Source organism: Cololabis saira, chromosome 9, assembly GCF_033807715.1.
Source record: "Cololabis saira isolate AMF1-May2022 chromosome 9, fColSai1.1, whole genome shotgun sequence".
In the NCBI taxonomy this organism is placed as follows: domain Eukaryota; kingdom Metazoa; phylum Chordata; class Actinopteri; order Beloniformes; family Belonidae; genus Cololabis; species Cololabis saira.
In genome coordinates, this window is record NC_084595.1 from 40,795,531 (window position 1) to 40,809,949 (window position 14,419).

Below are 14,419 nucleotides of genomic sequence, written 5' to 3' on the forward strand. Positions count from 1 at the left end.
GACCCCGCTCCGCTTGCGCTCCACATGAGGAGAGCGGCTCGTACTGTAATACAAAATTATTCCACAGACGCCGTTAAAGTAAATGATCGTCAGTCTTTTTGTGTTATGACGTTTATGCTTTTCACTCTGTAAGTGATCCTCGCTCGTATCCTTCCGTGTCCAGTCAACCGTGTGCTGGGAAAACTTGCAGATCATTGAATCACCAGTCACGTTACACACGGACACAGACACTCTCATACACACTCAGACACACGCCCACCTGTGCAAAACCAGTGTTCAGTGCTTTGGAGTGCTTTGGGTACTTTGGATAAGTTCATATTATTTATATTTATTATAGCTTGTTTGGTTTCTTCTGTTATCGGATACAGTTTGTCATGACATGAGTGAAAAATGCCTGATGCTTCATGGCAATATGTGTGTGTGGTGACAGAATAAATTAGACAGGCTAAAAGGATATTGGAAAAGAAGGGATATTGTTAAGCCTATTTGAGTTATTTATTTCTTAGTTATTTCACAATAATTATATTTGTGAAATTATTATTTAATGTATTTAATTATTACAAAGCAGTGCACTGTCCTGGTTTATATAAAACATGTTATTAATGTTCATGCACTTTAATTTGTCCAGCTGTACAGTGTTTACATTTACAAGCCTAGGAGACAGTGAGGAAATATACAAATGCACTTTCTTGTATGAAGTTTTGGCATTGAATAAATGCATAACTACAGACGTTTTCCTTTTTATAGGTATTTTTTCTTTTTTAGTCCCATATATCGTGATATATCGCTCTTACCGATATATCGATATATCGAATATCGAAAATATCGTGATATTATCGATATCCTGGGCCACATATCGCCAAAGTATCGAATTGGGACTTACCCGTATCGTCCCACCCCTAAACCCTCGTTCATCGATTTGAAACCTAATGTCGTTGCAATTTGTGTGTGTGTGTGTGTGTTCAGTGGCTGAGCGTTCTGTTGAAGCCACTTTTATTTCCATCTTCCTGCAATGCGGCATCTCAAAATTGCCAGACGCAACAAAAATGCAGCTTAAATCTCTTTACAGGCCATAAATATTTATTTTATAAGTGGACAAAGATTCCCAGCAATCGTATCGGTCAGAAAAAACAAACAAACCAACAAGGACGTCGAGCATTTCTTCTGTATTTTGGAGCTTAAACCATTAGTTGAGAAACTTCTCGCATCTTTCTCTTGATTCCTTAAGTACTTAAACTCCAACCTAACGTTTTCTGTCATCTTTAAGGCTGATTGAGCAGGAACTGGACCAGGAGCTTGAGCACGTCGTCGTTCAGCCCCACGACCTCCCCGTCCTGCACGCTGTCGTACAGCCGCTGGCTCTCCGTGCCCCACAGGAGGTTTTTCCGGGGGATGTTAGCGTCCGTTTCCACGGAGAGCGCCACGGTGTTGAGCTGGTAGCAGAAGAAGGAGAAGAAGTGTCCGTCGGTGATCACAGCCTGCGACGTGAACGGCCTCGACACGTCCTCGTGGTTCCAGAAACCTGCACAGGAGAGAGCGGTGTGAGCTGGTGATGCAGTGGACTGAAGGGGCAGATATTTGGTTCCTGCTCCTCTAATGGACGGGAACTAGTTGTTGATACTACTGTCGTTTTTGTCAGTCTATTTCAATTTTAGTTTTAGTCTAGTCTTTGGGTCAAGCTATCATTTTAGTTTTTATTAGTTTTAGTCCCGTTCATTCTCCTTTTAGTCGTGTCAAGTTTCAGTCGACTAAAAGTCTGAGCATTTTAGTCTTATTTTAGTCAAAGATTGTATTTATCCAAACCCATTTTACAATTCAAACAAGGTTATCTTATTATTACCTTATAGACTCAAGAATACATTCATTCCAGATACAGAAGACTAATTTGAGTTTACAACACATTTATTTTTCCACATTTCTCCCCATCTTTTTCTTTTTCAATGACACATTGGGTTTTCTTTTCCACGTCTATGTAGGAAAGTGTATCCAAAGATGGAGATGGTTCTTCTTCTCCAGCCCCAGAGCAGATCCCTGCGTTTCTCTATGTAACTTTGTTTTTAATAACGTGAACCTAGAGCTCTGCGTTAACGGCCAAACGACTAAACCAGAGAAACTACTGAAAACATGGACATTAAGGATCTTTGGTAGAACATTTCGTCTCGTCTCGTGTAAGTCAACGAAAATGAAGACAAATTTTAGCAGTTTTTATTTTGTAATCTACATTTTAGTCTTGTTTTTATTCATCTACGATATTGCATTATATATTTAATTATCATTATCACATGACCACTATTTTTGTTGCGTCTCGTCTCCTTTTCCTCAGGTGATAAAGGTTAGTTGACGACGATATTTAGTCATAATTTTCGTTGACGAAAGCAACTTTAGTTGCTACTAAATCATGAAGTGAGATCTGATGGATCTTCAGGTTAATTTCTGGTCATCGTAAGGTAAATTCTGTAATTTCAGTTCTGCCGTCTGTGTTCTGCCGTGACCACCCACCCTGGTACATGGCCTGAGCTCCGGTCCAGGCGAAGAGGCTGGCGAGAGCGTTGGCTCGGAGGAAAACCTCCACCTGCTCCGACTGCTGCAGCCGGGCAAAGCGGTCTCGGTGGTATCGGTCCGGCACCAGGTGGAACTGAGTGTGACCGTAGCACGCCGGGTCGGGCATCTTTGCACCTGTTAATGACACCAAAATACTGTTTTATTATAACAAGTTCAGCTATATATAAACTGCAAACAGCTCAGACTGCCTGGAGATACAAGTCGACTTGTCAATTCGGTTCAAAACTTAGTCAAAGACATAAAAACAACAAGATGCCACTGAAGCATCTCTCCGTCGGTTTTGCAGAGAGTAAAGCCCTGTACGCTTCAGGAAGCATCTAGCCAGGTCCTAAATAAAACACCAATTCAATGGGTGACCACAAATCCCCATATCATGACACTGCCTCCACCGTGTCGGACTCGGACACATGATGCCATAATTAGAATACAAGTTCATTTTGGTTTAATCTGTCCAAAGAATCTGATTCCTGAGTACGGAAGACTGTTTTGACATTTCTAGTGATGCACCGATTGTTCGGTAACCGAAATTGTTCGGCAGAAAAACACTTTCGGGGTTCGGTGGAATAAGTGGGGAAAAAAACGAACAATTAATAATGGCGTTGTAAAATAAGGAAATAGACTGGCCGCTCCCGTAACTGTTGCGCACCACAAACATAAATCGTTGGCCAACCAAAAAGTAACCACATAAGAATTTGACCTAACATTCACCAGGAGGTGGAACCAAAACAACATAATGCTGGGAAATTAAAAAATGTTCAGTTTTTTATGTTCAATAAATATTTTCTACCTTGTAATTTTGGAAAAGATGTTTTTCTTTGAAAAGCATGCCTAAATCAAATTTATTTGATTTATGCAATGGTGAAAAAATTGGCAAAATAAATTAAAAACTGCGAAGAACCATGTTCGGTATTGTTCGGTATTCGGCCAAGTGTTTATTATTATTTTCGGTTTCGGTCACAAATTTTCATTTCGGTGCATCACTAGACATTTCCTAATCTAGTCTTCCTGGTCTTGAATGAAACCAGGGCATCTTACAGCTTGTTGTAAGACGTCTGCGTTTACATTCTTGATTGCAGACTTTGACGATCAGACGTCTACCTCTTGACTCCTGTTAATGTTGTTACGTCGTTTTTGTTCACCAAGGAAAGGATTCTGCAGTTGTCCACTTTTGTTATTTTTCCATGATTTTCCAGATGTTTTGATCATGTTGAGATCATCAGAGGGTTTTTTTCCTTCTGAAAATGCAGCAACAGTATTCATTTGGCCACACCTGAGTTGTTTTTCCCCCCGTATCTATCATACACACATCTTTAACTTCACCCTGAAAGCTCCAGTCAAACAGCTACCACCTAACTCGTTACCTGATATCGAGTTCCCTGGAAGTAACGAGAGGATGCACCACACCTACAAGACCTTCGTCATTATCAAACACTTGTGGACCCGGCTGGATGATGGAGCCATGTACAGTTCAGACACTTATTTTCTGCTGTTAATCTGTAAATAACGATAACTAAAAACCACCGTCGGTTCTGAGAATGATGTGCAGCTGTCAGACTGCAGGTGAACATGTAGGAGGGTGTTACTCAACAAGAGAGCACGTAACTCTTAACGTTCAGCGCTCAAAGAAAGTAAAATAAAACAGAAACACGGGTGAACACGGCCTGCATTATTAAATAAACCAGGTTCAAACAGCAGACGCAGCGACATCAAGCAACAGCATCACACAAGTATGAATAATTGAAAGGCAGGTTATCTGGACTCACCGGCGCCCCCTGATGACCGACCGATTAAAATGAGGCATTAACAGTATCTTGCTAAAGAATACCGTTTACATATGCAATAAAAAAATGCAATAAAATAAAGTCTATAAAAAGGGAAGATTAAACTAATTTCAGAGGTAAGACATCGGTCCGTGGTCTTTACATCCTCACGTGTTTTGTGCTTTTTCTTAATTCTCAAAAGGAAATGGCACGTTGTGGCAGAAACTGAGCCTCAGCGTTCATACGCGTGGACTTAAAATACTCAACACGTTGTGAACCAAACCTTCCTCCTGTGTATTTGCTAGGTATGTTGCCATGGCGATTAATGTACTTCTTGGAACTGAAAACACAGATTCTCTGCTCACTCTGAGTTTACGTAACAGAACCTGATCTCTGGCAAACTCCCCAGAGCGGCTGATCCGTTACCTGTGAAGATGTTGTTCTTGTACTGTCTCCTGAAGAGAGGCATCATGTTGGGGGCGTACCGGACCTCCGGGACCTCAGCTGCGTACGAGGACTCCAGCGGGGCAAACTGAGAGACGGGAAAACAATTATTGTTTTTTTAATCTGTTTATCAGTATTTGTGGCTTTGCTTTAGTGGGATTTTAATATAAAAATCCATCCAACATTTCTAGAGTTTAACACAACGACAGATCTTCAAATCAAATACACACAGCTTAACGGGTACGAGGCAAAAAAGGCCAGAAGCAGCACTTGAAAAGTGAAACGCGTGTTTACCGATGAGAGGAATTACGAAGGTAAGAGGCAGACCAGGCGGCTGCTTCTGATCAAACCGCTTGATGTTTGCTGGTGTTAGGGCTGGGCGATGTATCAAGATTTTAATATATATCGATGTATTTTCAAACACGATATGGTACGAGACAATATCGCTTATATCGATTTAAAAAAATATATATATATTTTTTTTTTTTAATGATTTTGATATAGCTTATTTTGTGACAAATTGACTTGAATGTTTTATTTGAGATTTGCACAAATGATTTGTTATTTGCACTTGTCAACCTCAGTGGAAAAGTCTGCCTGTTACTGTCTACATTGTATTAATTGCACAGTGTATTTTAATTTAATTGTTATGCAGGAAAGGGATATTTGTTTTATTTTATTCAAGAAGCATTTTATTCTATATATGCAGGCAGTTTATTTTTATTTCATTCGTTTTATACATTTTGATATTGTGCAGACCTCTGTTAACAAACGAGGCTTTGTATTAAAACTGACTGTTTTTTTAAGGGTTTGCCTCAGAAAAAAATGAAGCTAACAGAGATGCTATGCTATAATGCTTTGGGGGAAACCCCAATTATGGCACAGAAAAAATATCGAGATATATATCGAGTATCGCCATTTAGCTAGAAAATATCGAGATATGACTTTTGGTCCATATCGCCCAGCCCTAGCTGGTGTTGAGCATTTTAGTGTGTGTTAACACAACGCCGAGGAGAAAAGACATCAGCAATGACCTTAGAGGAGTAGCAGCTGCTGTCTACGAATGTGGGAAGAGTAATAAGGCCATTTTCAAACAATTTGAAGTCTATCATTCTACGATGAGAACATTATTCACAAGTGGAAAACATTAAAAAATAAAAAAGCTGAAGAGGCCATCCAAGCAAATATACTGCACGGTCAACCCCCATAATGCTACGAGAAACTGCAAAGCAACATCAGAGCTACAGCTCAGAGTCTATTGGCCCTTTCACACTAGTACCGCCTTAGCCCGGCTCGTCCCGGCTCCACCCGTTTTGTCCCCGTTTGTTTTTCCACAGCCAGGGGAGAAGTGGGGGGTTGGGGTGAAGCTGCTGTGACATACTCGATTGCGCAACACCTTTGTTCGTGTCGGCGCAGATCAGAAATCAGCTGGAGCCGCGAGCGGCTGAGAAAAAAACAGCCCATCTACATCCCTTTTTTAATTCTCTCGTCAGCCACCAGGTTTATGAACATCTGCACCTCAGAGTTGGATCACCAAACAGACGTTTGCGCTTTATAATAAAATCGCCTCGTGCCGCCAGTCGCTCTGACTCCCCGCTTCCTGATTCAAACGTCTGACGGCCCCGCCCCCCGACCAATCAGTGGCACGGAGGGTGGTGACGTCGGAAATAGTCCCGGCTCAGCCCGGATAGAACCTCGCCAGAATGGTTACAGAAAAAGTATCTGCTTGGAGCGGCTCTACCCGTCTCAGCCCTAATGCAAAAGCGCAAGACGGGGCCGTGGCGGGTAGAACCGAGCTGAGGCGGGACTAGTGCGAAAGGGCCATATAAGGCCTCAGTTATGTTAAATGTTCAAGTTGATGACTGTGGCAGGGTGGAGGAGCAGCCACTCAGCTGATTGGGCACACCTGTGCCCAATCAGCCTCTCCACCCTGCCTGCCTTCATAAAGAGCAGCTGCATACCAGCAAGAGGTCTGCTGGGAGGAAGCTGCTGAAGGTGATAACACGTGTGTCTGGGTGAAAGAGGAGTAAATAAACCGTTTCCTGCACGAAACCCTGTGTCCTCTGTCCTGTCGGGTGACCCCCTTAGCACTAGCCTTGCTACAATGACATTTAAGTTACCACACAAAAAAAAGGTTGCCAGGGAAAATACTTTCTCTCTAAGCTGAACATGGCAGCATGGCTCCGGCTTGACAGGTCAAACCTGGACAAACCACAGAACCTCTGGATCATGAGAGCAAACGAGCAGCACCAAGTTTAGTGAAGCTCAAACCCGGCAGATCAACACGAAGGCTTCACACCAGCTCATTAGTTCGGGGCTGATGATTTAGCCTAGGGCTGAACGATTAATTGCATTTGCGATAATATCGCGATGTGATAAAACGAGATTTTCAAACCGCAAAGGCTGCGATTTGACCAGTCACGTGATCTGGTCACGTGATCTGGTCACGTTGCCGGCAGGGAAAAAAAGTCAACAGTGCCGCATGTCCGCCTGTAACCTACTGTTTCTACCATGGCCTCAGTGTTAGGGCTCGGCCAGACAGGGCTTTATAGATATATGGGCTTTATACATTTATTAAATATATGACCGCGGAGTCGGCGTGGCGAGGAGCCGGGCGCCGGCGGACAGTGGAGCCGCGCTGTGAAGCCTGAATTATGGTTCCGCGTTAAATCGACGCAGAGCTTACGCCGTAGGGTACGCGGTAGGCTACGGCGTAGGTGTACGCGGCGTCGCGCGCCGTACGTACTGCGTACCCTGCGTTGGTGTAACGCGGAACCATAAATCAGCTTTAAACCACACCTGCAGCCCGTCAGAGGAGAGCGGGGCTGCGAGTTCATTGCTGGTTGGTTTTGTTAACTCTGAGCTTTGTTGGTTTGTTTGTTAGTTTGCTGGTGGGTTTTTTTCCATGTGATTTTTGAGTTATTTGTGAAGAAGTTCTGAGTTTCCTGTGAGGAAGTTTTTTTGTTCCCTGTGGGAGTTTTTCTGTGTTTTTCTATTTAACTACGCCTCGTTTTGGCTAAAGTTTAACCCGGTTTGGTGTCGTGCGATTGGGTTAGAGGTAAAGCCAGTACTCGAGATGTAAAAAAAAAAAAAAATCAGGGGGGATGGTGGATTTTATCATATGGGGACAGATAATTTGTGCTGATTACAAATAATATAATATATTACAAATAATAGCAGTGACCAAAAGAGCTGCAGAAATACTGCAGGAATGACATAGCAGCAGTTAAATGCAGCCTTCTGTAAGCTTTAAATATCCACTGGGCTTACATCAAATACATCAAAACACAACAATAAAAAACACTTTTCTGAACTTATCAATATGACTCTGTCCTTCACAGGATAAGTAAAATGGATCACTGCAAAAGCTCACAATCTTAACAAGAATATTTGTCTTATTTCTAGTTAAAATGTCTAATTTTAGTACAAAAAATCTCATTACACTTAAAACAAGACTCATCACTGGAAAAAACAACAATTTTCACCTGTTTATAGTAGATTTTCAATTAAAATAAGTAGAAAAATCTGCCAGTGGAACAATATTTTTTTACTTGTAATGAGAAGATAAAAAAAAGATTTTTCTACTTATTTCAAGTGAAAATTTACTTGAAACAGGTGAAAATTGTCAAATAAGTTATTTTTCTGGTAATGACTAAATGTTGAAATAGCAGTAAAACTACATTAATTGATGAAATGACATAAGAGATGGAAAGCGGGGATGGCAGTTTTACAGGGGGGATGATTTGGACCGTTTTTATTTCAGGGGGGATGCCATCCCCCCTCATCCCCCCTCAACTTCAGTACTGGGTAAAGCCACAGATTTGTTTTCTTTATTGTTGTTATCTGTGCTTTAAATAAATCTGACATTGTTTATTATAAAACAGACCAATTTATTGCTTGTGTAGTTGAAAAATACATGAGAACAGGACATTGAAAAAATAATCGCATATTAAATCGCAATCGCAATATTGAGGAAAAAAATCGCAATTAGATTATTTTCAAAAATCGTTCAGCCCTAATTTAGCCTTATTTGGTGCCACAAGAGCTTATAGAGAGCTGCAGAAAGATTTAAGTAATGACCAGAAGCAGTGGCTCTGCGTCACACCGGGACATGTGGGAGCATTTGCGTGTGCTGCTTCCTACCTGAGGCAGCTGCTGAGTTATTCTAATCTGGCTGTGTGGCTGGTCGTCGATCTGGAACCGGTGCGGCTCCTCCCGGCCTCGGCGGTGCCCCTTCGGGATGATTCGCTGTCCTCTCCTCCAGTAAAAGTTCACCTGCGGACTGACGTCTGAAAAGGAAAACCAGCCAGCATTAGAAGAGGACGCCAGCACTGGCAGGAGGTTCTGCTTCATGTAACCTGCTGGCTTACTCTTTTTTACTTCCCCCAGAGTTCTGATTACACTTGACACCCAGCTACAGGCAGCTTGTTGAAGGATTCATGTAACTGTTCTTGAAAAGAAAAGTCCACATTTTTTCCCATCTTTAGACCTTTCAAACACCAGTTATCTTTGATATAGGTTTTGTATTTCCTGGCCTTGATGTGCAGTGGTTTGAGTTGTTGTGACACCTGCTGGACAGATGGGTAAGATAATATGATCAGCTGAATTAGAAACGGGGTGATGGTTCATACTTCCTTCTGGGGACTGCAGTGCAAAGAATAGTTGTTTTGTTCTGCTCTGAATTACTTTCAGTGCATTCCAGTTTGACGTGGTGTCAGATGGTGATGAAAGGTGTTTGAATCAGCAAACGTGTTGTTTTGTTGTGGGACTGGTAAATATTTCTAAAATTCCAGCAGCGCAGAATGCAGCACCTTGGCATCTGATACCAACAGATCAATATACACCTCAATATGCAAACGCACATGTGCTTCACGGCACCTAGGTGTAGGCCTGTGTTGAAAAAAATCGATTTCCCAATTCTAAATCGATTTTCATATTAATTCCTAAAAATCGATTCATATGTCTAAAGATCGATTTTTTTTTTTTAATTTTTGTTTTTTTTTGGTTTTTTTTTTGTTTTTCTTTTATTTATGTATTTTTTATTTTTTTTTTCATCATTACATTACAACTTTTGGTTATTTTTTTGTTTATCCCCAAAAAAGGAATGTTTTGTTGGACACGAGAATAACTGGTGCCATGTTTTTGCCTTTAAATATGTTTAAAGGTATGAAAACATGAAAGTGTTAGGTTATAATTGCATAAATTGTCTATATTTCATTACTTTATATACTGTATTGGGGTTACATTTGGATTTGGATCTGTTTGGTAATTCTGCCCCACGATGTTTCTGAAAGCAGTTCTATCAGCATTCTGGGAGCTGATTGGTCCTTACAGCATCATTAGCTGCCAATACTTGCTGTTTAATCTCAATATAATACTAGTATTAATACGTTGCATATCTACAGTCATATAATTCATGCAACAAAAAACTTTTTTAATAACACTAACCCAAATCAATATTGAATCGAATCAAATCGGATCGAATTAAATCTTGATAATCCATTCTGAATCTTAAGAATCGGAATCGAATCGATCCCCAGCCCTAGGTGCCACATTTAGGCTACCTCGTATGACACTTTGTTTACAGTGACAAACACCATGACACAACAAATAAAGACACAGTTTTGAATCCCACAACATCTCTTTAACTTTTCACTGCCTGAAACATATTAATCAGTTAGACTATTTTTAAACCGTATTTATTTTTGACCAGATAGTCCATTGAAATACATTCACATGTTAAACTAAATACATATAAACAAGGGAAATGTGCCAGTGAAATATTCGTTGGTGCTAAACTCAATAATCAATTACTTATCCACCACATCAGCATCATGGTTGGTGTTAAAGGCTGCAAGACTACTTAGATGCATCTACCTTTTATTCATTAATCAAATGTAGATACATTTAAGTAACGTTGCATATTACATTTCTCACCTGTGTATTTAACTATTAATTATAGATACAAATTAATCACTATTGTAGAGGTGTGGCAGACACTAAAATAATACCGCCGTGCCTCCAATAGGAGCTTTGTTTTTATCTTTAAATTATCCTCCTCCTTCATAGATTTTTCTTTTCTTGGACATTTTCTGTTGCAAATCCTGGACTTAACCACAAAACTGTTGCAGGGAATAGCTTAATTTGAGATACTACCATCATGGCACAGGTAAAAAAGTCATAGTATGTTCTCGGATTTGCCCCACAGGCCCCTTTAAGTTATTATAAATAAAAGATAATCTGGTTAAAATGTGATTATTTTGTTCATAACTGTCAAGTCTCCTGTTTTGGACGGGAAACTACCGTATTGTACCCCTCTTTCCCACCGTCCTCCCGTATAAGTATTTTTCCCATAAATTTCCAGTTTTATAATATAATAATTTTTAAACTCCAAACTGAATTGTCACTAACCTCGCGAGAACTGCCACCTGCTGTAGCCTGGTGACAGTTATCGCAAGGTTAGTAGCGACAACGGGAACAAACTCGGAACAACAAATCAGAGATGGATGAAAAACAAGAAAGAAGACATTTCTGCCCAAAAAAGCACGAAGAATTCGTGTAAATATCTGTAAAAATGGGAAACCGAATTTGCTTTCCTAAAGATGAGCAGGACGGGACTCAGAAACACGCGTCTGTGTCATCAGTCAGTGATTGCGAGAGCCACATGAGTGAAAATGACAAATTAAAAGAAAATGTGAATGTTTCACTTGAAGACAATCAATGTGTATATAAACTGAAAATATTTTAAATAAATAAATGTCTTTTAATTTCCCTTTGTGTTTTCATTTAGGTTCTATGGAATCTTGCCTCTGCACCTTGAGACGGGACGTTATCGAGGGGTCCCAGAAGAAGAGCGGATTTGTCCTTGCTGTGACATTAATGACATTGAAAATTAGTTCCATTTTGTATGTTATTGTCCTCTGTATCATGAGCTGTGTCAAAAATTATTTGATAGGTGTAAGAATTTGGATTTGATGTGGGTAAGTGATGCTGAGAGACTCAAATGGATTTTTGATCATAAAGTATTTGCACTTGCTGACTATTTGGAGAAAGCGTGGGATAGGTGAAGAAAAGTAACATATGTAAAAATATATATTCTGGTTTTTGATTTATTTATTTATTTTGTTTGTTTTATGTCCGGTGTACATTGTGCAGCTCCCAATTAAGTGCGTGTGATATTGTGTAATGATGATTTTCTGTTTCTGGTGTCTTATAATCCTGTAAGGGATGGGTCTTTGGGCATGACACTAAAATAAAATGAATGAATGAATGAATGAATGAATGAATGAATGAATGAATTCATTCATTCATTCATTCATTCATTCATTGGAATGTCCACAGAATTTCAGTGTCAACAAGGTCGTCCTATCAGGCTAGAGCACCTAGTTGTAGTTTGTAAGTGGTTGACAGGTGGATATTTGCGATTTCTCCTAGATCTCTCTTAACATGTGAGATACTGGACCTCGGTAGGGCTTTCCCGTATTTTTCAATCCAAATCTTGACAGGTGTACCTGTATCAGCTGTAGTGTGGTTCTGTTCCCCCCACCTACCCCCCGCTGTGTCCCAGTTTGCTGTCGTAGTGTCCTTGGGCAAGACACCTTACCCACCTTGCCCCGTGTGAATGTGTATGAATGTTGGTGGTGGTCGGAGGGGCCGTTTGGCGCGATATGGCAGCCACGCTTCCGTCAGTCTGCCCCAGGGCAGCTGTGGCTACAAACGTAGCTTACCACCACCAGAGAGAATGTGTATGAATGAATAATGATCTCTGTAAAGCGCTCTGGGTGCCTAGAAGGGAGCTATATAAATCCAAGTCATTATTATTATTATTATTATTATTACCCAGACTGCAGCTCCGCAGCAGCGGGTTCTGCTGGGCCAGGCTGTGTGTCAGCTCCTTCACCAGGTTCTGCAGGAACGGCCCCACCAGCTGCTCCTGGTGCCGGAACATGAAGGGGCTGCGTTTCTGCTTCAGGTACCAGTGCTGGTGCAGGATGACCCGGGTCACCAGGGCCCGCAGCTCGGCCAGCTGCTCCTCCTCCACCCCCGTCTCCACCGTGACCCGGTCCGGCAGGCCCGGCGTGTAGGCGGTCTTGGTGAAGTGCTGGTACCATTGGTCGGCCCGGCGGGCCGCGGTCTGCGGGTACAGCACGAACTTGCTCCGCTGCAGGCTGGTCACCATGGCCAGCTTGTCCGGCCCCGCGGCGGAGCGCACCACCGAGATCCGCTCCTCCATGCGCCGCTGGCGGGCCGCCCTGCTCTTGGCCGTGAGCGAGGCCACCACGGGGGGGTAGTTGGGCTGTTTGACCGCCGCATCGGCCTGGACGAACCTCTGGGTTCTGAACGCAGGGACATGTTTAGGGAGCAGCAAGGGCAGCCTTGCCCGGGCCGCCATGTTGCTCTCTTACGTCACTGTACTCTTCCGGTTTAGCCCGCCAGCCTCCCGCCACAGCGCCCCCTCCAGGCACAGCGCGGTACTACACCGTTTAACCACTGTCTCAGCTCCAGTAATGCACACTTCCTCCAGGAGGAGCTGGGTAGAGTAGCCAAAAATTGTACTCAAGTAAAAGTACTGTTACTTCAGAATCATATGACTCAAGTAGAAGTAAAAAGTAGTCATGAAAATAATTACTTGAGTAAAAGTAAAAAAGTACTTGGTGAAAAAACTACTCAAGTACTGAGTAACTGTTGAGTAACTTTCTGATTTATTTTTTTAACACAACCATTCAAACAGACAAAAGTACAAAATAACCATCTTCAGGCAAATGAAATCAATAAAATAATAAAATAAATTAAAATTAATAAAAAAATAGCTTAAATTAAAATAATCTTAAAGTAAATTCAAGTACTTTAATAAATAATAAAATAAATAAAATAATAACAGAATAAAAAAATAAATTAAGCACAAGTAGCACGAAATTTCAAGCCTTTGTACTTTTCTTTTTTAACCAGGCAGAACTAGAACAAGCCCATGAACTCATATAAACTCTGTGTGTGTTTGAGTCTGTGTAAATGTGACAAAACATGCAAAAACAAACATTTTTCCCAAAGAATCCCCCAGTGATGTCATGAGATTGACGCGTACGCGGATAAAAGGGATAAAAGAAGAGGAACAACTCAACGTAGCCTAATGTAGCGGAGTAAGAGGAACAGTTTCTCCTTCACAAATCTACTCAAGTAAAAGTAAAAAGTATAGTGATTCAAAACTACTCCTAAAAGTACAAAATTTCCCAAAACTTACTCAAGTAAATGTAACGGAGTAAATGTCATTGTAAAAACTCATTACTACCAGCTCTGCCTATATGTTGATCTGCTTTATCTTCGTTAGATGTAATGTCAATACATGTCATCTCATGTTGGATGTTTTATTTTTCAGGATGTGTCAGCATCATACCTGTCAAGTTTTGGATTTAAAAATAAGGGACATTTTCCGCTGCCGTCCCACCAGCCCAACCGAGGTCCGGTATTACATTTTAAAACAGATTTAAGAGAAATCTAAAATAACTACCTGTCAACCAGTTACAATCTACAACTAGGTGCTCAGAATCTGACAGGCCGACCTTTGTTGACACTGAAATGCTGTGTACTTCCTATGTATGTCATTCCTATAATAGAGCCTAAATGAAAACACAAAAGGGATTTAAAGCACAATTATT

General features: G+C 41.2%; 1 protein-coding gene across 1 annotated transcript; it reads right to left on the bottom strand.

Annotated features, from left to right (window-relative positions):
* Positions 1 to 1,062: 1,062 nt before the first annotated feature.
* On the bottom strand, positions 1,063 to 13,190 carry mrps30 (mitochondrial ribosomal protein S30). Its single transcript, XM_061729582.1, has 5 exons — positions 12,606 to 13,190; positions 8,910 to 9,055; positions 4,749 to 4,854; positions 2,500 to 2,676; positions 1,063 to 1,522 (listed from the first exon to the last, which is right to left on the bottom strand). The coding sequence occupies exons 1-5, from the start codon at positions 13,156 to 13,158 to the stop codon at positions 1,263 to 1,265; spliced, it is 1,242 nt and encodes a 413-aa protein (XP_061585566.1). The 5' UTR covers positions 13,159 to 13,190; the 3' UTR covers positions 1,063 to 1,262.
* Between the last annotated feature and the right edge of the window lie 1,229 nt (positions 13,191 to 14,419).

What these genes read in the sequence shown, in the direction of transcription:
- mrps30 (XM_061729582.1), bottom strand. Translation starts at nt 13,158, where the DNA reads ATGGCGGCCCGGGCAAGGCTGCCCTTGCTGCTCCCTAAACATGTCCCT. An exon ending in GCTGCGGAGCTGCAGTCTGG is followed by an intron (nt 9,056 to 12,605) that starts GTAATAATAATA and finishes TTTCCTTTTCAG; the next exon opens with ACGTCAGTCCGCAGGTGAAC. An exon ending in CAAGAACAACATCTTCACAG is followed by an intron (nt 2,677 to 4,748) that starts GTAACGGATCAG and finishes TGTCATTAACAG; the next exon opens with GTGCAAAGATGCCCGACCCG.